Source organism: Hippopotamus amphibius, chromosome 4 (genome assembly GCF_030028045.1).
Source record: "Hippopotamus amphibius kiboko isolate mHipAmp2 chromosome 4, mHipAmp2.hap2, whole genome shotgun sequence".
NCBI lineage: Eukaryota > Metazoa > Chordata > Mammalia > Artiodactyla > Hippopotamidae > Hippopotamus > Hippopotamus amphibius.
In genome coordinates this window covers 89,307,354-89,333,989 of record NC_080189.1, presented here as the reverse complement: position 1 = coordinate 89,333,989, position 26,636 = coordinate 89,307,354, and the positions used below count along the sequence as shown (strand labels likewise).

The window sequence follows — 26,636 nt, the reverse complement described above, 5'->3', positions numbered from 1 at the left end:
AGGAACTTCAAAGAGTAAGTAACTCATAGAATACCTAGAAACCTTCACTTTGACAGTCTGTCTACCTAAGAAAACCTTGTCTACCTAACAAAATATCTTGCAGAGATAAATTTATACTATGTTCTCGATGGCGCTCGTGCAGAAGGTATAGGAAAAACGAAGAATGCTACAAGCCCTAGAAACTGATTTGAACACCAGCAGTGATTTCACCAAAGAAACAAAAGCGACTAATGCTCTCTAATCTCCTGAAGAACTAACAGAACCTGCAGAAGGTAAAGTAAAATACCACAGGTTTGCTATTTTAAAATATGACAAGAATACTTTAAAGCAACTGATTTTCAGCTAGAGGGAGGAAAATGTACCTAAGGATCGAGAATCACTATGAGTAATTAAAGATGTTACTGACATCACTGGAATAATTTTAGGCAGAAAAAAAGTTGGGCAGGACTTTAATGAGTATTTCCAAACTTTTAGAAGCATTATTTGTTAAACACGTAATCTAAGAATTCCTGATAAAGTACATCATAAGCAAGTTAGTATGGTTTTTAAAAAGCTCTTAACAATAAACATCGATAATATTAATTTTAAACCACTGATATATTTGTGAATTCCACACATCAAAACATTTATAAAATTTTAGAGTTAACAGTTACTAGGGCTAAATGATATATATTTAAAACTTGATGGATAAAAGTATGATACTGCAAAGACACAGACAGCCAGATCAATGAAACACAATAGAAAATTCAGAAACAGATTTGAGTATACGTATTTATTACATAATGGTGGATTCTCCAATTAAAGGGGAAAGACTAGACCATTCAATAAATGGTACAGGGAAACTTAGAGCAAATATTAGATTCTTGCCTTTTATCTTAATCATAAAAATATTCCAGATGAATTAAGAATATAATGTTTAAAAAAACCTATAAAAGTGCATTTTTATGCACCACTGTGTTAGGGAAGGACTTCGTTAGCCAATGTCAATGGACAGAAATCATTAATGAAGATATTCACAATTCTGACTCTATAACAATTTATGTACGGCAAACATAGGTAGAATAAAAACCATGAAAAACCACAGCACTTACAACATGACTATAATTAACATCCTCAATATATAAAGATATATAAAGAATTCTTAATGTGTAATTATAATATAAATTGATTGCAGTTTTATGAAGTAAGTAATATGATTAAGTCTTTTAGAAAGAGCTAACATAAAATAAAAATTAAGAGAAGAAAAACTGCCTCAGGATTCAAATAGCTTTTACTATTTGGAAATCCATACAATGACCTATCTAATGAAATTGCAAAACTTAGGTTTCAAAATACCATACATTACCCATATTATAATGCCACCTACATTTCAAACTATTTAATTTAAATATTTAGAAAATTCTTTTGTACCTGCAATGAATACAAATAGGCACATCTTCATGTTCTTGGTATTTCCTCATTAAGCTTATCATGTCCAGAATAGAATCAAAAGATGAGGGAACATCATGGTCTGGCCAGTTCACATAATGAAACTGATATAGCCTACGAGATTCCTTCAAGAATAACAGAAGTTCAACCATTATGAAAATACAGTTGCAAATTTTAAAGCAAACAGAATAGCTGCACATCTCACTTTACTGCCATTTCTAAGATATGTATGTCATATTTAGCACTTTCTTAAAAAAAAAAATGATAGCCTACATCTATCATACACCAAGTACTGATCTAAGGGCTTCACATGTAACAATTTACTTAATCCCCATGTAACACCATACTATCCTCATTTTATATAGGTAAGGAATTTGAGACAGAAGGAATAGCTTGCATAATGTTTCACAGCAAGTGACAGATATGGGATCTGAAAGCAGGCAGTCTTAGTTTCAAAACCTGCACTTTAACCATTATATTATGTATACTGTTTAATTAATCTACAGTATTAAATGGATGAGAAATATACCATAAGCATTGTTTTAGAATCTATTGTAATTAGAAGATGAATAGACTATTTAAAAGAAAAAGAAAATTAGAAATGAACTTGTCCAATCACAAACCTACTTAAAATTATGGTGTGGGCTGACAGCCATCTATCTCCCTACTCTTTCAAGGGGTCTGTGAGTTTCACATTATTTTTATAATAATACCAAGGTGTTATTTGCCATTTTCACTCTCATTCTCTCATGAGTATACAGCAGTCTTCACAAGGTTATATGACTTAGGATGATGTCATCACTTTGAGAGCTAGTGGAATGTCTGCTTGTGTATTCATGTTTTTAAATAAACATCAGTTTTAATTTCAAATATAGTAAACACTAAAAGATATAACCCACAAAACAAGAGCTCTTTGGAATCTTCAATAATTTTTAAAAATGTAAGAGTCCTGACCTCAGAACGTTTTGAGAATGGCTTTTCTGGTGTTTGACACAAAGAGCACTGCTTGGAATTCAGGCAAAACTGTATTTAAATTCTATTTCTGCCATTTGCTGAGTAACTTTAGGTAAGCTACCTGACTTCTCAAAGATTCTTTATCTTCATCTATGGGCAACAGAGATAACGGTACCTACCACTATAACGTCAGGAGGACTGAAATGCCTGATACACTACTGAAATTCAGTACGGTACTTATCATTATTACTATAAATTAAAAAATAGCAACCAAACTATAATAATTGACTAAACCAAAGGGAAATGATTCGTCAGGTTAGGGGTTGCTAAGAGTACTGGAACCATGTCTACTTATAGACAGAAAGGAGCTGTTAAGTATGCTTACAAAGCACTGCTTGGGGAAGAATGATGAGCTTCAGGGCCAAGCTTAATTACTTATAGTGATTTAAAATATAAGATAAACTAGAGAAATTGAGGAAGAACTGCTAGGCATTCTCTAATGTCTCTCAGATTTCTCTTTGACTCCTTCCTGGAGAAATTATGATTTTATATAGCTCTGAAACTTTGAAGTCACTGGCCTCAAATGAAAACATGATATATCCAAATGAAGACTTAGTTCTAACGGTGGCTTGTCTCTTTCTAAAAAATTGTCAACTAGCAAAAGTGGGTAATAATTATGTAAATAATACTATAATCTGTTTACTGCAATAGAGGAAAAATACTTGCAGCAAAGAAACCAACCGTATCAAATACAGTAAATTTAATTTAGGGAGAGTTGTTCTAAGTAAGTTAAACTTTATATTACTTGAGTTGATAAACATAAGGCTCAAGATAAATAAATATTACATCTGATTTTCTTCTTCGTTATTTTACATAACTGAAAAAAAAAAAATCAACAGATCTCCTTAACTATATAGGGTAAGATAGTATACTATTTATACATATCCTCTCTTTAAAAACTATCCTTAGAAACTGTCCCTAAATGGAAAATACTTACATTTTGAAATTCAAGTAAGAGTGTCCTAACGAAGTAGTCTGTTCTTGCTTGTTCAGCTTCCTAAGTAAAGGGAAACACTTGTGAGTCAGTGAGAACATTAAAATAAAAACATATACACACCAAAACAAACAATAACCTCATATTTAAAGTCCACAATATAAAACTAACCTTTAAAATTTCAGGTATGCCTGATAATAATAAAAACAGCCATTCTAAAAGTCATCAATTTGTTTATCTAAGTTTTATTTAGAAGTTTTTGTTTTGTTTTGTTTTTTAAAACAGAAGTGTCTGTTAACCAATTACTTAGCTAGGAGTCTATCATCCAACAAAATATTTGCAAAGTGACAACCATCCCCAGAATCGTGTAATAGAAATAACATCTACAAATAAAACGTCACTCCTTAGTACCTACAAACATCTTCAACCATTTTATCTTTCTGATAAGCTCGACTTTCTCTACCTAACACACAACTCTGAATTAACTGGGTGCAAAATGGGGAAGGAAAAGGATGCACTCAGAAAATCCCAAATTATTATTTTGGTTGATGACAACATAATCACTTTAAAAGTCTGTTATTGTCATTTGTCAATGTATTAGAATGAAGCCTATCAGTTTGTCACAAAGCAAACTATTCTTTTTGCCTTTTTAATTAAAACTGCAGATAGGTTATGACAGTGATTGTCAAGAGCGACAGGGTATGCTGCCTTTTTAACTTAAAAAATTCAATATTATTCCTGCTTTAATTTTTGAAACCACAGTAATTTATTTTGAACTTTTCAAATAACATTAAGGGGAAAGTTATGTTTTTATTTTCATCAAAACAGAGTATGAATGAAAACACTGGTCCAAAACAACCTTTTCTCACCTATAAATGGTGAGATAAATATTTTTGACTTTGTGGGCCATAAAGTCTGTCTACTTTATGTTGCTGTTGAGATCAGCAAATACATAAATTAATGGGTGTGGTTATACTCCAATAAAACTTTACTCACAAAACAGGCAATGGGCTAGACTGACCCATGGACAGTGTGGTGCTATCTGATCTAAGCAGTTACACACAGCAACATGCTACTGAGCTCCTGCCTGTCAGTTCCCCACGTTTCACCAACACTTTACCCTCCTTCTCATCCCCAAACCAAGAGAGCTACTGTCCTGCCTCAGTCTCAACCACCCCAATTGCCAAATACAGTCAAGTCACTTACTATGGTTATTTTCACTAGCTTGCTTTCTATTTATAAAATTTAATTTTTGTTTACAACAGTGATAACAAAACCTGAGTTGTCTGAAACAACCACATGACATACAAATTACTTTCCACTTTGAAATTTTGAAAGAAAAATTTTGCTTCTTCAGTATGGATCAAACCCAACACTGACAAATCAAACCAGCTGTTACTAATCAAATCAAACTTCTTATCAAGAGGACTTTTTAAAATTACCTTTTAGCACAACTGAAAAATCAACCCAAAAAGTCAATTAATCTTTTTCCAAATTACAAACTATTTCTTACTTTTCTCTATTCATTATAAGTTGTTTACTATTTCTGATCCCAAATGCTAAAAAATTTTAGGTTGTTTTGTTGTTGACTAATCACTATATGTTGTTACTTAAACTGTGACATTCACTACAATTATTACATTTAAATTTACAAATGTTCAACACAACCACACTGCATAGAACTAGGTTTCCTGGACTGTCCGGGGACTTGATATTGTAGAATACTTTCTGAACTGGCGAAGGGGGAGTGTCCCTCACAGAAGTACAATATTGTTATGTATTGGTTTTTACTCATTCCAAAAAATAGGATTTTAAAAGTTTTTGTTTAATCCACAAACAGAATTCTAACCAGGACTTTAGAGTTCTGACTACATATGAAATCTAGGGCATTTAACTATGAGTTACAGTTAACATTGCAAAAATCACACTGCATTTATAAAAGAGACTGTGTAAAACAGTTTGAGTCCTTTTCTACATCAACCTAGAAAGCACTAAATTTCTGGTAGCATTAGAGACATTCAGAAGTCCTAAGTACAAATAAGTCATAAAATTAAGGACTTCTTGAATTCACCAATGACGAGTAAAATCATAGGAATTATATTTCATTTAACCATGGAAAACAAAGTCAAAGACAAGCAATTCTGAGATGGGTAATGTAATAGTTAATTTTATGTGTCAACTTGGCTGGGCCATAGTGTGCTCAAATACTTTATTTGGTCATACATTATTCTTGGTGTTCCTGTGAGGGAGTTTCGGGGTGACATTTTTAAATCAGTGGACTTTGAGTAGAGCAGACTGCTCTCTCTAAGGTGGCTGGCCCTTATCCAATCAGTTAAAGCTTGACTAGAACCAAAGGACCAGCCTCCTCCAAGTAAGAGAGAATTCTCCAGGAAACTGCTTTCATCTGTAACACTGGCTCCTCTTGGTTCTACAGTGGACTGTCTTTGGTCTGGAACATCTTTGGTCTGGAACATCAGTGTGCCTGGGTCTCAGCCTGCCCACCTTCAGACCAGAACAGCTTGTATTGGCTCTTGGTCTCCAGGCTGTTGCTTGTCAGCCTGAAACTGAAGCATTAGCTCCTCGTGGGTCTCCAGCTTGCCCACCCTCCCCTGCAAATTTTGGACTTGCCAGCCTCCATAATCATGTGAGCCACTTCCTTATGACAAATCTCTTTCTCTCTATATATACACATCCTGTTACTTCTGTTTCTCTGGAAAACCCTAATATAGGGAAGTTATTTTATTCTTATGTATGCTTAATCAGTCTTTTGAGTTGAGTAAATAAGAAAATATATTTTTTGCAAGTGATTAAAAAAGACACAATCACGTGTAACCCAAAGCAAATTGTTGGTTCTATTCTAAAGCTCACTTATATTTTACTTTTTTCCTTTGTTTTTCCTTCACTGTTTTTGTTTTTTTAATTCATTTTCTCAGATTTGTGTTGCTAGTTTCAGAATTTAATTCACTTCAAGAGTGCATTAAATAGGTATATATTTTAAGTTTCATATCAAGTTTTCTGCCATAAAGGATCAATCTCTCTACTTTCAGGATGGAAGTTCTCAAGCCCATCTTTGTACTTAATTATAACAATTCTGCGGAGAATAACATAAATATGAAAGATTAACATGATAAAATATATTTCAGTCATCAGGGATCTTTCCCACTTGTTGAATTGAAACCAGTACTTTACACCACTTTTCAAACTGATGACTCAAAGCATAGTTATTTGTTTATTCTTAGATACATAACCCTTATGATCAACTTACATACAAAGGCTAAAACAGAATTAACATAATAAGGTACAAGGAAATTATATGTTTATGAAAAATCTCTCACAAAGCTTAATTAAAAAACCAGTTTAAAAACAAACATTATTAATGTTTGTTTATTATAATTAAATGTAGATTTACATGAAACCATTGAATGCTTGGCTTATATAAAACCAGGTTCATACCATATTATAATTTAATTACTAAATCTAACACACCCGTTACCTGATTAAACAATGTATATAAAAATACTTACACAGGAAATTTTAAATGGTGCAAATGTTATAGGGTCTTCTCCATACAAAGGCCAATAGCGCTCACATTTTTTCTGTTGTCCAAAAAAAGTAAATAATTGATCATTTGTTTTACTTGAACTTTTACAAATATTTTATGCCAAATATTTTGTGTTCAGCATGTTCTTCCTTCCCAGAAAACAGAAAAACGGCCAACAGTAGGCAAGGAGCTAGAACTCTCAGACTTATCCAACTCTTTTTAAAGGTGGGAGGGCTACTATGTCCTCTCCAAGATTAGTCATAAGAACCTTATTAACATAAGTGTATAAACTGTTCATTGCTACCTGCTTGGTATATAGAGTAGACTCCAGAGATCCTCCCCTAGAAAAGAAAAATTGCTTAAAAAAAAAGTGCCTGGCACAAGGAGGTCCATTTAGTATAAAAAGTTGCCAGGCAAGTTCTAATGCTTTGAAAATGACAACCTCTATAATATCTGGCTGAATTCTCATTAAGTGTAAAAAACCTGTGGCATAGTGTGTAAAACCTGTGGCATAGTGGAAAGAGCACTCCACTTGGTATCAGAAGAATTTTGCAAGTAGCAATTTTATTGTTTTGTTGACCTTTAGGTCCTTTAACTGTAAAAATGGGAATAATAATCCTTACATAATTGTTTCAAGTACTAAATAAGAGTACATTTCAAATGTACTACTGATGGTAAAAACACTGTACCAGAATAATGTGTTATTTAAATTATCCACTTTTATTTGAGATTAGAGAAAGTGTAATTGAACAGTTTCCCCTCTTACTTTCCCATTTTAAACAGGTATAGAAATAGTAGAATATTACATTTTCACTGGTTTCTAATATCAAGCCTCATCATTTTAGAAACTTAGGTAAGTGAATGAAAGCCTAACTTTATAAAAGATCCAGCGATTCTGATGCAAGAACTGATGCAATTTCACCAAGACCCAATAAAATGAAAGCCTTTCAGTGACAATCTAGCTTAAAAGAAACCTTTTGGTGGTGGGAAATACATCAGTTCTTACTAAATTCTCAGAGTTCCAAATACAATAAGTGGAATTGTTACCTGTATGTTGGAATTAACTGTAAGTTAACAATACTGCTCTTAGGGCAACAAAGTAGAAATGCCTAGTATGTCAGTTTAGCTTAGAGTATATTTACTCTAATATTTTAGAAGGCTTAAAGCCACAAACTTCATTTCCCAGTAGAAGTTTATAGAAAAATGATAAAATTAAGTTATTCTGAAGGGTTTTTTACCTAGTACAGTTTTAACATCTTGAAACAGAAAACAAGTTTATAGGAGATTAATTTAGCGAGAATTGAAAGCTTGTGACTCACATTCCCCTCATTCAGAAGAGCAATAACTGAGTAAGAATTATATTGGTATTTGTAATTCAGGTATGAATTTATTACAGATGATACCCAAATTTATGTGTTAAACATCATACATACATATCTATAATAATTTATCATTCATTTCAGAGATGAGGAAGCTGAAGCTCAGAGAGGACACATCAATGCACCATACTCCAAATGCTAGAAAAATGTAGGTCTGTTTCATTTTATTATCTGTGCTCTTTCCATTAGGTCACATTCTAAGACAAAGTCAAGGTTATCAAATAAATTCATAGCCCTAACTGACAAAATAACAAAACTGACTACTAACAAAACACCATGAATCAAAAAAATCATTAGCTTAAAAATGTTTGCAAACAATTTTTCAAGTATTATTACTGATATACAATGTGAGGTTATTAATAGAAAGAAGAGAAACAAAGCCTAAATCTTAAAAGTAACTTTAAAAAAATTAGGAAGGTGAAATTTAAATTTCCTAATACAGCTGATTAACAGTAATGGTACTGAAGTACATACTGACAATACTTAAGCAGACAATTACTTAATTTCTCAGTTTATATATTTTCTAATCCTAGACTGTCCACTTTCTATACCATATTGCTAATACTTCCACTACTGGTAAATGATATGGTTGGGAGGAATGACAAAAATTACTAGTAAAAAGACGGTTTTCCAATGATTTATACATCATAACATCTCATATAACTAAAAGATGTATTATTTTGTTTTGTGCAACATATTCTTTACTGAAAGTTTTAATAAGAAGTTTTACAACTTTAAAATGATTTTTTACTTTAATGAACTAATTTATATAAGGAACCTTTAAATCATCATCTAATTTGTTTGATTTGTTTGCCACCCACACTTAAAAACGAAGACTTAGGAAATGATGCTGCAGGAGATCACAACGGTTTTGAAACTAATTTCACTTGTACAGAGTTTTTAACCAATGTTAAAAATTTCAAATTAAGGAATTTTCTTCTCTTTACTTTGAAGATAGCATTACAAAAATGTAGTGGTATTGGCAGAGAAATTAGAATATCCAAGCTGTAAACTGATGATAATTAATCAGATTTAATTCATTTTTATTGCTCAGTTCTATTCAGTCCATAAATAGTATTCTACTTACAACATTAAATATTTGAAGACTACTGAGTTACAGTACAAAATCTATTATTTTAAGTATATCATAAAATATACTTATAAAATATAGAAATTTATGTGTTGAGGGATTAGTTGGCTCCTTTCGATGAAATAAAAGCAACAGAAACACAAAAAAAGAAAAGAAGTAACTATTTTAAAAACTAGGGCTAAGAATATAATAAAAGACCAGCAATATATATCCCTAGAAATGAAGTAACAAAAAAAGAATACTCCTGAAGATGCCTTAGAGGACTGGGGCAGGGAGGGTGGGGGGGACTCGAGGCGGGGGAGAGTCAAGGAAGGGAGGGAATACGGGGATATGTGTATAAAAACAGATGATTGAACTTGGTGTACCCCCCAAAAAATAATTAATTAATTAATTAATTAAAAAAAAAGAATACTCCACAATTATTTTAAGTATTAATAGTTATACATACCCTTCCCATCTCAAATTCACGACAGGCCATTACAATGATCTAAAAAGAAGTGGGGATGGGATGAGATGAAGAATGTATAAGTTAAACACAATTTTGTTTTTTCAATAAAATATACATTTCAAGAATAATTTCTTATTCTGAGCAAAAGCATACCTGGCCTGTCAAAAAAAAAAAAGTAGGTTTAATATTAAAAGTATGAGTTTAAAAAAATGATCAAAATCATGCCAAGTGAGGGCTAACTAAATAGCAACAAATTAAACTGGCTTCAAATAACATGATGTATTTGATTTGAGTTAAAATTTTTGAATCTTATAGATTTATTTCTGTCTTTTGAAATAATAGTATTCAACTGTCTTTAAACATAAAGGTTACTACATTTGCTTCCCAATTCTAACATTTTATAACGTAATGTTTCAAACATACAGCAGAGTTGAAATAATTTTACAGTAAACACTGTATAGCCACCATCTGTGTTATACTATTAACATTTCACAATACTTGTTTTTATCACATAGATCTCCCTCCACTCATCTATCAATCTTATTGGATAGCTGTCTTATTAGTACTGACTTAGGACAAGATTTAAAGTATTATCACACCCTATTCTTGAAATATTTCAACAAGTTTGCCAAAATTTAATGAGACATCCTAGCCATCAGTTTCTGGGTTTTTTTTAGTAAACATTAGCTATAATTAACATATCATTATGGCTCAAAAGTCATGGCATAACATGTTATACTTACTACAACATTGTACTCCCATATCATCCTCCAAAAATCTATTACTGTATTTGCTAAAGGTCCTTGGGTTGCCACATAAGCTTTTGGCCCATAAACACCCTAAAAGGATTAAAAGCAAATTTCACATTTATTACGATAACCAAAAATATTTCCTTACCTAAATTTTAAGTTTTCAAATTTTATTAGTAACAGTGCTGTTTTCACTTAAAGCATTTCCAAATAACTTTTCTTTAATAGTACATAAAAACATGACGAAATACATTTCACTTCAGCTTTTGATGAAATATTAGTAATTTTGTGTATTTATTAGCCACGGTGCACAGAATTCATAATTAAACCTCCTTATGCTAATTTTAAAATTAATAGTTACCTAGGAATTAAAAAACAAAAGCCCTAGTACCTAGTCAACAAAGCTAACTCTATCAGAAACATAAAAGCATGTGTCAATTCTAAAAAATAATACTGGAACTAGCTAAACAGTTCTTTCTTAGCTAGATTCTTACATAACTGGCTTTAGTTGTTTACTCAACTTAAATTTTTAAAGCACCTACTATATATACTCTATAATACTAAACCCAAGAATATATCAAACAAAATAGTGGACTAAAATACTAAACCAGCACATAATTGAATCATACAGTGAGTCAGTGTTATTAAGTGCAATTAAAAACTAGAACTTTTAAGAAATGTCCTTATAAAAGAACATAAACATCAATTATTTCTGAAAGAATGAACTAGCTATGTATTAGTTTCTGTTTAACCTACAAGTTTTGGGTTTTGCCATAACTGTAGTGAAACTGACTTTTTTGGAAAAAAAGTTTTTATTTGAAACCATGACTGTTCAATGTTGACATAGATGTTACTTTTACCATATAACTCTTTCCACCTTAATATTTTTCTCAACAAAATATATTAAAATATATATAAATACCATATATAAAATAACTGAAATTATACTGCTGTATAACTAGAAAGATTCAAAAGCACAGAATAACTTACAGAACAAAATAGTCTTTTGCAAATACTCAAGTAGCAGTTTAAATCTCTCTCTCTACTGATAAATATGTAAAAACTTGACTGATTTTGATGAAAGAATATCTAAAAAGGGATATCTATAAAGACTATAATCTTGCATTTCAACTGTCACTTGAAACAGTGACAACTGCCAAAAGTTTTTAATCTACATTTATATTCTATAATTTTAATATTTATTTTATTTATTTATTTTTAATTTATTTTTTATTCTTGGCTGGGTAGTCTTAGTTGCAGCAGGCGAACTCTTCACTGAGGCATGTAGGATCTTTTGTTTTGTGGCACGTGGGCTTCTCTCTAGTTGTGGCATGTGGGTTTTCTCTTCTCCACCTGTGGTGCACAGGCTCCAGGGTGTGTGGGCTCTGTAGTTTGCAACACGTGGGCTCTCTAGTTGAGACACGGAAGCTCAGTAGTTGTGGCGCACAGGCTTAGTTGCCCCATGGTATTGGGATCTTAGTTCCCTGACCAGGGATCGAACCCACATCCCCTGCACTGGAAGGTGGATTCTTTACCATTGGAGCACCAGGGAAGTCCCATACTCTGTAATTTTAAATCTGTATTACCCAGTAATTCCAGCCCTGGTAATTTATTCTAAGAAATTATTCAAAAGAATAACAATGTTCACTGAAATTTTACCATCAAGAAAAACTGGAAAAACCTATATGGTTCATCAATAGAAACGACCATGTACATTTGTGTACATAAACTCAAAGGGACAAACGAGAAGATTTAGCAATCAGTAAGGTGTTTATAAGCCTTCAATGTGAAAGAAGAAACAAAAATCGGAAAGCTTTATCTCTGTCATAAAACTAAGCAAAACTCTTTATGGATACGGAAGTTAGAAGGAAAGCACATAAAAATGTCATGGCTGTGACTTTATTTTTACTTCTTTTACTGTTGGTATCATGTTAGGCAATTTAAAAATTTTTAATAATAAAACTAGTATGTAGGAAGACGGCAGAGAAATACCATTTAAAGTTAATACATACCTTAATAAAATTTGCATTGATATAGTCTGAATCTTGAGAAGGAGTCTTTAAAGTCAACTTAACTCGGCTGTGATCAACTACAAGAAAAAAAAAGGATTTCATAAATTATGTCCTGTTGGCAGGCAGGTTTTTTTCTGATGAACCATAAGTAAGATTAAATGAATAAAAGTGTTTACTTTGAAAAATAATGAATGAAAATTGACTCTAGGTACTAGCAGGGTAATTTCTAACATCATATTGACAGGAAATAAGTCTGAATGTAAAGCTGTGTTTTAAAGTTGGAATCAGAATAAACTCAGGAGCTCTTTTAAAATACAGATTCCTGGGCATTATCCTAGATTTATTTACTATACAAGAGTCTGAGGTTTAAGTGTCTACAGTTTTTAACAAGCATACTAGGTGTTGAACACTAACCACTTATACACAAGTTCATTTGCCAGAGTTCTTATAAAGAGACCTAACTTTCGTATTTCACGAGAAATTACAAAAATTAAGTAAACCATGACAAATTAGTGAATTAAGATGAGGTATGAAAAGTGCTCAATACTGCACCTGACCAATAATATTTATTATTAGGTAATATTCACTTAGGGTAAAAAAAAATCTTTACAAGAAAGTCTCAAAATATAAATTTTATTAATTTTATAAAATTATAGTTTTATTTTTTAAATAAAGGTAATATGAATATGATTTTAAAAATTAGATCTTAAAGAAAGATATAAGATGGGGCTTCCCTGGTGGTCCAGCAGTTAACTCTCCACGCTCCCAATCAGGAGGCGCAGGTTCCATCCCCAGTCAGGGAATTAGATCCCACATGCCACAAATAAGAGCCTGCATGCCTCGACTAAAGAGCCCGCAGGCCACAACTAAAGAGCCCGCAGGCCACAACTAAAGATCCCACACATCACAATGAAGATCCTGTGTGCTGCAATTAAGACCCGGCACAGCCAAATAAATACATAAATATTTAAAAAAAAAAAAAAGATACAAGATAAAAAGTAATCTTCCCCTGTTCTTGAATTCCAGGGCTCTCTCTTTCCCAAAAAAGATACTATTAAAGTTCTTTGTTCATTCCAAAATTTTTATGCATATACCTATGTACAATACTTTGAAAAAGTAGACAAATATAAACGTTGTTCTGAACCTTGTTCCTTTTCAGTAAGCAATATACCCTAGAATTCTTCCCACAGCAAAAACAGATCACCTTACTCTTTTAATATTACATGGAATCCATTATATGGATGTTTCATTATTTATTTAACTAGCTACACTACTGATAGGCCATTTTTCCTTCCTGGACACACTACTGCAATGAACACTGCAGTACTTACGTCTGTTACCGGCATTACTAGAGGGTAAGTTCCTAACAGGGGAATTGCTATTTGCTTTCAGAAAGGTATACACCAACTTATGCAAGTGTTATTAGTACGAGAAACTGGGTGTTATCATACATATTAATAGTTGACAATCTAAAAAATAAGATATCAGACTTGCATTTCTTGAATTATGCAAATGGTTGCATATTTTCATATAGTTATTGTTTTTATTTTTTACCAAAACTGCTTTTTTCTACCCTTTGAACATTATCCCCATGTCTATGTTTTCCTACTGATTTATATGAAATCTATGTAAAGAGAGAAAAATCAGCCCTTGGTCATAGGTAGTGCAGATAGTTTTAAAAACTTTTCATTTAGAACTAATTTTAGATTTATGGAAAAATTGCAAAAAATAGTATAGAGAATTCTCATATATCCCTCACTCAACTTCCCTTAATGGTAACATCTTACACAACCATAGCACAATTTTCAAAACTACAAACCTAGCACAGTTACAATACCATTAATTAAACAACAGACTATATACAAATTTTACCAGTTTAAAAAAATATCTTTTTTCTCTTTCCAGGATCCCATATAATACTTGGTTATTATTTCTCAGTCTCTTCCAATCTATAAAAATTCCTTTGACTGACTTTTTTCTTATGATTGTAATGAGGTTATGTATTTTGTCAAGAACAGCAGAGAACAATGATGTGTCCTTATCAGTGAGGAGACACACCAAGGGGTTCATGATGTCAATACGTCATGTTATTTGTGAGGTTAACCTTGGTTTTGGTTAATCTGGTGTCAGCTGATGTCTCCACTGTGAAGCTACTATCTTTGCCTTTGTAGTAAATAAATATTTGAGGACATACTTTGAGCCTATGAAACCCTAAAGCAGTAGGAATACCTAATATTCATGGTCTCTAGATTAGAAAGGGCTATAACATGTAACATGCCACTATCATTTTGGTCCTTTCTAATCCAGGGACAATGACTATTAACAGCAATTAAAATACCAAAAGACATACAGAAATGTTAACAGATACAAACAAACTTCTTAGCAAACTTTTTAAAGGACAACTAATGAATAACTAATTTATTTGCCAATGACTCAAATTTTATACATTAGTACAAAGCCCCACTTCTGCTGATTTCATTTATTTATTTTTGGTGAAATTTTCTTTGGAAATTTGTAGGAAGAGATACATATGACAGACACAGTAGCTTCCAACTAAACTTATTTATAACCTTACCAGTAAAGAGAATGTTTACATGTTTATCAATGCTTTGTTTCTTATTTACCTCCATTCTACATATCTTCTTTTACAAACCATTTGGGATAAGAGATATACATATAAAATATGTTATGCTTTGGGTAAATGACAATAGAATAATTCAGTAGTAAAGACAATGACAGTTAAGTAACTATATGAAGTTTCCTCTCACCACGTTTGCCAGTAATGATGGATCCCAATTAATTACCCTTATTCATGTGGCATATTAGCCTCTATTCAAAGTATCTCAAAGGCAGAGATTTTGTACAATAGTTGGTTTACCATTGGATTCTTAGTAAATGTTTCTGGGGATTGTGAATCCAAATGAGAACAGTGGCTCCCAAATGAGAGTCAGGAGTAGCGCCAAGGTCTTCCCTGGTGGCGCAGTGGTTAAGAATCCACCTGCCAATTCAAGGGACACAGGTTCAATCCCTGGTCCAGGAAGATCCCACATGCCAAGGGAGCAACTAAGCCCGTGTGCCACAACTACTGAGCCCATGCGCCACACCTCCTAAAGCCTGTGTGCCTAGAGCCCATGCTCCACAACAAGAGAAGCCACCACACTGAGAAACGTGTACACTGCAATGAAAAGTAGCCCTCGCTCGCCACAACTTGAGAAAGCCCACGAACAGCGTTGAAGATCCAATGCAACCAAGAAAAAAAAAAAAAAAGACTGGTGCTTGCTACATGCAAGTTGGGATTTTTTAAAAAATTTTTCTGTGATGCAAAATTTTATGCATATACAAAGATATGATAGTATAATGAATCCCCATCTATCTATTATCCAACTTCAGTAATTATCAACATTTTGCCAATCTTATTTCATCTATGGCTAATCATATAACACCTGGGGGCTGGGAAAAGCAAATTAAAATGCAAGATTTCTGAGTCCCATATTCTGCAGTAAGTGTGACTCAGTCAGTTCGAGATGGGGCACAAAAATGGCTTTTTTTTTAAATGAAATAATGCCATTTGCAGCAACATGGATGGACCCAGAAATTATCATACTAAGTGAAGTCAGAAAGAGAAAGACAAATATCATATGATATCATTTATATGTGGAATGTAAAATATGACACAAATGAACATATCTACGAAACAGAAACAGACTCACAGACATAGATAACAGACTTGCAGTTGCCAAGGGGGAAGGTGGCGGGGGCAGAGAAGGATTGGGAGGTTGCAAACTATTATATATAGGATGAAGAAGGTCCTACTGTATAGCACAGGAAACTGTATTCAGTATCCTGCGATAAGCCATAATGCAAAGCAATATGAAAAGGAATATATGTATAACTAAATCACTTTGCTGTACAGCCAAAATTAACAAAATAATGTAAATCAACTATGCTTCAATGAAAATTTTTTAAAAAGAAATGACTTTTTAAAAACTAAAACACAGGCAAATTTTGTAGTCACTATTTCATACTATATAATCATGGAATATATATTTTCCTTTTATAATAAAAAATATTATTTATTTATTTATTTAGGATGCACTGGGTCTTCATTGCAGCACGCGGGCTTCTCTCACTGCTGTGCACACGCTTCTCTAGTTGAGGCTCTCGGGCTTCGTTGTGGTATGTCGGATCTTAATTCCCCAACCAGGGATTGAACGCCGGCCCCCTACAATGGTAGTGTGGAGTCTTACCCACTGGACCATGAGGTAAGTCCCAATCATAGTATATTATTGAGAATTTAAAAATCAATATTAGGCCGCATATAACACATCATGCATATTTTAATATTCTTCATTGGTGCTCCCATTAAGCATAAACATGAATAGAAATAATTCAAGGAATATTAAAGAAATGAAAACAATCATTCCTCTCAATGGTTTTGCTGACTGCTTCTAAAATCTCCCAAGAGCCCAATTCCAAATAGATAAAACCAATATTCACTACACAAGAGGCTCTTTAAAGTAGCAACTTTTTTTTCTTGAATGAACATCAACACTTATTGCAACAACAAAAATAAATATTGTCACCTCCAAGGAAACACATACCTATTGATAAATCGTAGGTCTGAGAAATAAAAGGATCTCCATAATTAATATTGGAATAGGCAGACTACCCTGGATCCACCATTTCTAAAGGCTAGCCCTTTCAACCGACAAAAGCACAGGTCATCCTTGACACAAGAGTATCTAGAAATTTCTTAATTATGGGACTGGCCTCGGTGTTCTAGCATAAAATAAACCAAATCTCCATAGCTTGAGAAAAACCTAGGTGATCTTTGAATAGTGATGAAATTACTTTTAATGGATCAAAAGCAAGGATGTCTGCTCTTGCCACTTCAAGTCAACAGGTTCAGACCAGTGCAGTAAGGCAAAAGAGACACTCAGATTGGAAAGGAAGTAGTAAAACTGTCATTAGTTGCAAATGACAAGATTCTGATGTGTAAAAAATCCTAATGTTTCCACAAAAAAATGCTAAACCAAATACTAAAATAAATGAATCAAGGAAGGTCAGTGGATTAAAATTAAAAAAAACAACATGCAAATGTAAACTGTGTTTATATATACTGGTAATAAAGAACTTGAAAATAAAATTAAAATCATTCTATGCACAATAGCATAAAGACTTTTTTAAAAGAAGAAACGCAAGATTTATACACTAAAAACCACAAAATATTGCTGAGAGAAATTAAAGAAGATCTAAATAAATGGAGATACGTTCTATTTATCTATTTCACACCTTCTTTATTCATTCATCTGTTGATGGACACTTAGATTGGAAGAGTCAATATGTTTAAGATGGCAATTCTCCCTAAACTGACCCATAGATTCAATACAATCCTTATCAAAATCCCAGTAGGATTTTTTGCAGAAATTGACAAGCTTATCTCACAATTTATGTGGAAATACAAAGGACTCAGAAGAACCAAACTAATTTTTTAAAAATAAGAACACAGAGACGTCCCTGGTGGTGCAGTGAAGAATCCACCTGCCAATGCAGGGGACACAGCTTCGATCCCTGCTCTAGGAAGATCCCACATGCCGTGGAGCAACTAAGCCCGTGCGCCACAACTACTGAGCCTGTGCTCTAGAGCCTGCGAGCCACAACTACTGAGCCCGCATACTGCAACTACTGAAGCTGTGCGCCTAGAGCCCATGCTCCACAACAAGAGAAGTCACTGCACTGAGAAGCCCGTGCACTGCAACAAAGGGTAGCCCCTGCTCGACACAACTAGAGAAAGCCCGTGAGCAGCAACAAAGACCCAACACAGCCAACAAATAAAGAAATGTAAAAAAATAAATAAATAAAAATAAAAATAAGAACACAGAGAACTTAACACTTTTTGCTTTTAAAGCTTACTATAAAGCTACAGTGATCAAGACAGTCTGATACTAGCTGAAAAGTAAGTCAATGAAATAGAATTAGGGGTCCAGAAATAAACCCTTACATTTACAGGCAAATGCTTTCCAACAAAGGAAAAAAGCAATTCAATGAAGAAAGGATAATCTTCAACAAATAGTGCTGAAACAATGACACGTGCTCAGAGATTATTTTAGACCCTTACTCACACCATATTAAAAATTAACTCAAAATCAATTATAGACTTAAATATAGGAGCTAAAACTATAATACTTCTAGGAATGAAATGAGAAAACATAGAAGAAAATCATTATGACTTTGGATTAGCCAAGAGTTCCTGAATATCAAAAACATGATCCATAAAACTGATAAACTGGACTTCATGAAAATTAAAAGCTTGCACACTTTAAAAGACACCATTAAGAAAGACAAGCCACAAACTGGGGAAAAAATTTGCAATAAAAAATCAATTTTAAAAAACTACAAATGATTTGAAGAGACTGTTCACCAAAGACAATATACAAATGGCTAAAAGAACCTGAGAAGATGCTCAATACCATTAGTCATTAGGGAAAAACGAATTAGAACCATAAGAAGACACCTCTACACACCCATTAGAATAATTACTATCAAAAAGACTGTCAATAACAAGTATTGGCAAGGATGTAGAGAAACTAGAACCCTCATACGCAGCTGGTGTAAAACGGTACACAGCTACTTTGAAAAACAATTTAGCAGTCCCTTAAAATGTTAAACATAAGCTTCCATAGACCCAGAAGTTCCATTTCTAAGTATCTACCCAAGAGAAATAAAACCATATATCCACACAAAGATTTAACTGGAAATGTTCACAGCAGCATTATCTATGTTCATCAACTAATGAATGGATAAACAAAGATGATGGCCATACAATGGAATACTAGTGAACGATAAAAAGAAATGAACTATGTACTAATATATTACACAACATGGATGAATCTCAAAAACATGCCAAGCGAAAAGAGCTAGATACAAGAGACTACATATTGTATGATTACAATTTATATGAAATTTCCAGGAAAGGAAAATCTAGAGATGGAAAGCAGATTAGTGGTTGCTTGGAGCTGAAGATTACAAACTGGCATAAGTGATCTTTTTGGTGTGATGGAAATATTCTAAAACTGTATATTGTTGATAACTGTATAACTATAAACTTATGAAAATATCACTGAATTGTACACTTAACATAAGGGTACATTTTTTTCTTAAAAAAAAAATTTTTTTTAATGTATACAATTTTTGATGCTTACTTTCCATTTATAGTTATTACAAACTATTGGCTATATTCCCCTTAATGTATAATACATCCTTAAGCCTATCTTACATCAATACTTTATCCTTCCTAACCCCCCATATTGCCGCCTCTCCCTTGCCATAATCATCTGTGAGTCTTCTTTTTTGTTACATTCACTAGTTTTGTTGTATGTTTTAAATTCCACATACAAATGATTTCATACAGTATTTGTCTTTGATTTATTTCACTTAGCATAACACCCTCCAAGTCCATCTAAGTCGCTGCAAATGGCAAAATTTCATTCACTGTTATAGCTCAGTAGTATTCCATTATATATCTATATCTATATTTATTTATTTTTTTTTACACATTTACTAATTACTTTATTATTTTTTATTTATTATTTTTTTGGGGGTACACCAAGTTCAATCAACTGTTTTTATACACATATTCCCGTATTCCCTCCCTTCCTTGACTCCCCCCCCTCGAGTCCCCCCAACCCTCCCTGCCCCAGTCCTCTAAGGCATCTTCCATCCTCGAGTTGGAATCCCTTTGTTATACAACAACTTCCCACTGACTATCTATTTTACAGTTGGTAGTATATATATGTCTGTGCTACTCTCTCGCTTCGTCTCAGCTTCCCTTTCACCCCCTGCCCCCTCCCAAACCTCGAGTTCTCCAGTCCATTCTCTGTATCTGTGTCCTTGTTCTTGTCACTGAGTTCATCAGTACCATTTTTAGATTCCGTATATGTGAGTTAGCATACAATATTTGTCTTTCTCTTTCTGACTTACTTCACTCTGTATGACAGACTGTAGTTCTATCCACCTCATTACATATAGCTCCATCTATATCTATATTTAAAATACCTCTTTCTTCATCTGTTGATGGACATTTAGGTTGCTTCCATATCTTCGCAATTGTAAATAATGCTGCTATGACTACTGGGGTGCTTGTATCTCTTCAAATTACTGGGGTTTTGTTTTTTTTGGGTTTTTTTTTTGTGGATGTATACCCAGGAGTGGAATTGCTAGATCATATGGTAGCTCTGTTTTTATTTTTTTGAGAAAGCTCCATATTGTTTTCCACAGTGGCTGTACCAATTTATATTCCCATCAACAGGGTACAAGAGTTCCTTTTCTTAAAATGGGTAAGTTTTATGGTATGTAAATTATACCTCAATAAAGCTTGCTTTTTTTTTTTTAAATACCATACCTGCACGCACTGGACATGCTAAATACTCAAAGGAAACTGACAATTTACATTATTCTTATGATAGTAAGAAAACATATCTCTAAATACTATTACTTTCAATATAATTCTCCAAATTAAAATGACTAGAAATTTATTGAAAATTGACTTATCAAACCTTAAATAACTTAAAGGGGAAAAGGCACTGCTACTCTGCCTACAGCACAGTGATTAAGAGCTCAAGCTCTAGGGCAAGGTTTCTCAACCTCAAGACTCCTGATGTTTTGGCCTTGGATAATTCTTCGCTGTGAGGAGGCCGTAGCCTCTGCATTGTAGGATGCAGTAGCATCCCTGTCCTTTACCCACTAGATGCCAGTAGCAGCCTGCTCACTCCACATCCTAGTTGTGAACACCAAACCACCTCCAGACATTGCTACATGTCCCTTCAGGAGCAAAATCACTGTAATTGAAAACCAAAGCTCTAGATACAATTTGCGTCAGTTTAAATTCTCACCACCCTATCAGCTGTGTGACAAGCTACTTAACCTCTCTCTGTCTCAGGTTTTCATCTTCAAAATGGCATATAATAGAACCTACCTTATAGTTTTGTTTTAATGATTATGGAAAATAATCAATTTACTATGGAAACTGGTAAACATTACAAAATCAAGGCTTTTATTTTTCAGAGGGCAAGTTTAATAGCATACCACTGACCTTCCCCCATCACTATTTAAAATGGTAAAGCTTCCCCCTTTTATTCTGTTTTTTCTATGTACCTCCTACTATATTATTCTCAATGGCACTAATCACTATGACAGAACATATGTTACTCGAATTAACTGTCCATCACCTTGACTAGAATAAGCTCACCTTGACTAGACAAGGGCAGGGAATTTTGTCTGTTTTCTGCTGCATCTGCAGCACAAGGTATGTGCTCTAAGTTTTTTGTAAAATTAATGAATGAAACACAACATATGAAAGCAGAAACCTGAAGCTCTTTGAGATTCATTTCCCCAGACGATAGAAAAAGGTGGAGAAACTGTCTCTTTAAGAGTGTGTGCATTAATTCCAGAGCACAGTAAGAGTACCTCAAGATTATATTGCTTAATTAAAAAAAACAAAAACAAAAAAAACACCACTGTCCAGAAACCCATACTATTCACTATTCTGAAGTGGATTGGTAAGAAAAGTGGAGTATATTTTCCAAAAGCTTAATGAGTGGTTACTATGTGCTAGGGACAATTGTAAGCATTTTACATGCACAAAATAGTCTTTAAAAGTATTATTATTTTAATCTCCATTTTGAAGATGAAGAAACTAAGGCACAGAGAGGATGAGTCCAAAGTCATATAGATAGAAAGTGGTAGAACCAGAATTTGAACTTCCAGAGTCAGAACTCTTCACCATTTATGCTGTGCTTGCCACACTTTGTAATAATTTTGCTACCACTGGCCACCTACAGATACCACAGCTGAGATTAAAGCTGAACAATAGCAATAGAAAGATGAAGGATTAAATTTATGCAAAGATGACAGTAAGGAACAGAGGGAAGGAGATGTGAGAGAGAGGAGGCAACTTGAAAAAGGGATATTAAGGAAAAAGAAAATTTCAAAAATAGGGACTGGTAAATGATATGAAAATAGTTAACAGAAAGGAATAACCAGTAAAAGAAAGACTACCAAATATGGCAGTTAATGTCACTGGGAAATTTATCAAGGACATTTTAGAGAACAAGCTTTAGGAATGAATAGGTTTTCTAAGTTATACCTCAATAAAGCTAGGAAAAAAAGGGTGAATGGAGAGCTGAAGGAATGGTGTCATGGACTGTATATATTTCAAGATACTTGAAGGAAAAGAGAAAGACTACTGGCCACTTTAAGAGATAGCAAGTATGATATAAATATTTACTTTATAAAATGGGGACCCTTAAGTATGCATGCTTTTAGAGTTAAAGGTATTTTGCTAGAAAACTATACTACTTAAAAATATAATTATATTATCATTATTAGAATATAATGCTATCAGTCTTAGGCATGCCCTCAGAGATACAGATCATATTTAGACTACAGAGAACAGCAGACACACAGGCATGCATCATCTTATGGTTCATTTTTAATGCATAATTAATCAATTAAGGTTCTTGTGAATAGACAATAGGTAAGAGTTAATATTTTCAGCATTTTACAAAATGCACTCAATTATACTTATTGAATCATCTGTCTATATTATTTTATTTTAACAAAATAACTTCTTTGAACAGGGAGTCCATAAAAGATATACTTTTACATGGATTTTTCAGGAGTTAAAACTGAGTTAGTATTAGAGCAATTGTGATGCTTAAAGAAAAAAACTGAACAATAAAACAACTACAACAACAAAAACTGCTATCAGAAGGAAAGGCAAGCACAATCACAAATTTTTATTTATTTATTTATTTATTTATTTGGAAGAATAAAGCTAGTTCAGGCTATAAAACTGCTAATTAGCAATTTCATTTGTTCCGTTAATGGCATTTCAAACTTACATGGCAGTATGTCCTTATATCTGTTCTTTTTAACATTTTCTTCTTTTTCTCCAGTGGCTGTGGGATAAATCTTTTCTGTTCTATATTTGGTTGACAATCTTCTTAGTCGCTTAAAACAAAAATAAAAAAAAAATTCAACTTTAGAAAAACATTAGTATTTCAACCTTTTAATGAAAACTTTAATAATAGCTCTTCATTGAATTTTGCTAATCCCAATTCCTCACAACTCATTTTCTTGTTTTCCTAAATTCACAATATCTCCCTAACCCCTTAATAATTAACCCCAAGATAATTTCTTTTTTAGCATAAGTGCAAACATAAGATTAATTTTCCAAAGAGTAGTAAAAGGGGGGGAGGGGCAGGGGGACACTAGAATAAAAGTAATTTTATTTAAAGAAATCATTAATAAACTGAAACAGAATATTTAACTCAGGGTCCCAAAAACAAATCTGAAAATCATGCCTAAAAGATTATGTACAAGTTTCTTTATTTCTTCTCTCAGTAAACCTTGAGCACCCATGATGTGCCAGGCTTCTTCCAAGGCATAAACTAATAATTACCTATGAGACACTGCAAAACAAAATTCTCTGATATTGAATTGGAAATGTCTAACAAAGACCAATTCTGCTTATTCACTGCATTACCGAAGTGGTTTGTGAGTTAGTGACAAATTCTTACCACATATGGCAGTAGGGATGTTCTTTGGGCTGGAATATTTCTACATGTCAGTAATACACTTCCTGCTTTCAGAAGCACTGAAAGTCAGCATTGTGAATTGTTTGAATTCACTACTCAACTACATTGCTGAAATTTAATTTCAAAGGAGCCTGCTTTCTTCCAGGCTTAAAGACATATTGAAGGCATTCTGGTTTTACTATTCAACAAAATTATTAAATACAAATGAAAAAGAAGTCTGGTGATGTTTAACTTTTTCACCATTTTATTTTTGTTCCTTGTTATGCTGATAATTCAGCAACTAAGAATATCATGTCTGTATTTTAAAAAAATCACAGCTAGAACTTTAATTCAAGATCCTTAACTTATTCTTGTATTAACACATTTTAACATATAACACTTGAAATAATCTTAAAATAGGCCCTTACATATAAAATAGTAAGCTTTTTTGTTTTTCTCTGAAAAACTACTAAACTTTATCATCACAATCTTAGAGACTTAAAGCTGGAATATACATTTTTTAAGATGAAAAGACTTAACTAGAATCTTGTTCTGCACTGGCACAATGCCAACGCAAAATTCTCCACATTTATGATGTTATTTCCTGTAGTAATAAAGTTCTCAAAGTATGTAAGTGTACTGGGGGTAAAAAACTGTATTTAAAAAGTAAATGGGTTGTTGATGAGGGTGTGGGAAAACCAGAACTTTGATGCAATACTGGTAGAAAAGAACATTCGCACAACCCCTAAGGACGGTTATTTGGCAATTACAAATACACATAACCCCTTAACCTAGGAACTGCACTTCTACAAATTTGTTCTCTAGATAAATGGCACACACTTATGAAATGATGTACACACAAAGTTATTTATTGCAGAATTGTTTACGACAGCAAAAGACTGCAAAAATGGAAAAGACTATTAATAGAGGACTGGTTAAAAAGATTTGTTTCATTTATATCATGGTTGAAAACAAATGAGGAAGTTCTTGATATACTGTGATATGGAAAGATCTCAAAAATACATATTAAGTGTAAAAAAGCAGAGAAAACAATACTGTGTATATTACTGTTGCTGTTAAAAAGAAAAAATATATTTGTATTTGCTTGTACCTGTACATGAAACATCGCTGCAACTATTAACAAAGGTTATTGTGTGTGGGGAAGAGAATGAGTTGCTGTAGGAAATGGGTGGGAAGGAAACATTACTGTACGTCCTTTCATACCTTTTGGATTATATGAATGCATTACCTATTCAAAAATATAGTGTTAAAAAAAAGTAAAAGAAAAGATTATTCATGATTTTGTTATTCCACATTAACAAATATCCTCCCAGTTACTTACATATATATCTCACATATCTAATCAGAATTTTGGTATTTTCTGTGCTCAAAGATTTTCATTTTTAAATATATCTTAATGTATTACAAAATATTCTATGTGAATGTGACTAACAAGGATATCAATCAAACAGTTGGCAGAAACACAAGGGGAGAGGAATATAACTCAGGAATATAACTTTGTGTGTGTTTTCAACTGTCATTGAAAACACACACACACAAATACACACATAAACACACATAAAAAACTACGAAGAAAAAGAGGGGATGAATTTAATTATAAATGAACTTCTGGAATACCTGCTTCAATCACTCCAAGCATTTCTTCTTTTACAAGACAAATTATTGAGAAATGTGCAAAACAAAGTTTTTTATAGAAAATGACTTCATTTCTCATAGAATGAAACTTAAGAACACTTCTGTGTACAGATTACTATCTAATTTGAGTTGGAATTTTTATATATTCAGTTTTCTTAAAGACCAGCACAGCATGGGATGCTTTTCACAGTCACGCTTCCAATGAAGAATGTTCTATTAAAATAAGTCTACATAAGCAGTGTACTTGAAATTTTCATACCCTTTAGAGATACTAATCTATGATGTAGTATAAATAAAACATAAAAACTGTTATGGTCCATTAAACATAAACTGTTCCATACCAAAAAATTCTACCCAACTGTATTAAAAAGATGTCCTCAAATAGGAACTTATGTTCTAACAGAAAGGTCAGCTTTATAGTTAGTTGCTTGAATTAAAATTCCCGATCTGACACTCTCTAGCTGTAAGACACTGAATATATTTAACCTGTGTCTCATCCTCTGTGATCTGAGGATAATACCTACTCTCAAGAAAGAGCCTGTCATGAAAAAATGGGCTCAATAAATATTAACTATTACTACTGAGAATATTACTAAAACTCCTTTCTTTAAATAAAACCTTTCTTAGATCAGAGATCAAAAGGAGTCACATATTCTAGGTCAGTTTGTTTGCCTGGGAGTGTTGAGTATTATAAAGCATGCATCATTCATATTGTCAAATTTGCACATGCTTCAGAATCACCAGGAGGGCTTGTTAAAATGAGGATTGCAGGGCCCCACCCTCAGAGTTTCTGATTCAATAGGTCTGGG

The 26,636-nt window shown here is 33.0% G+C and overlaps 1 protein-coding gene across 9 annotated transcripts in view; it reads right to left on the bottom strand.

Annotated features, from left to right (window-relative positions):
• The window catches only part of PTPN12 (protein tyrosine phosphatase non-receptor type 12), an 89,032-nt gene that overhangs the window by 31,699 nt on the left and 30,697 nt on the right, over positions 1-26,636 (bottom strand). For 6 of the 9 annotated variants that reach the window (XM_057731124.1, XM_057731126.1, XM_057731125.1 and 3 more), the window contains 7 exons: positions 23,497-23,605; positions 12,596-12,672; positions 10,578-10,673; positions 9,835-9,873; positions 6,901-6,972; positions 3,380-3,439; positions 1,411-1,553 (listed from right to left, as the gene is read on the bottom strand). In XM_057731124.1, the coding sequence (XP_057587107.1) occupies positions 1,411-1,553; positions 3,380-3,439; positions 6,901-6,972; positions 9,835-9,873; positions 10,578-10,673; positions 12,596-12,672; positions 23,497-23,605 (596 nt within the window). The remainder of the gene's footprint in view (positions 1-1,410; positions 1,554-3,379; positions 3,440-6,900; positions 6,973-9,834; positions 9,874-10,577; positions 10,674-12,595; positions 12,673-23,496; positions 23,606-26,636) is intronic. The other 3 variants (XM_057731130.1, XM_057731131.1, XM_057731132.1) reach the window with 1 other exon arrangement.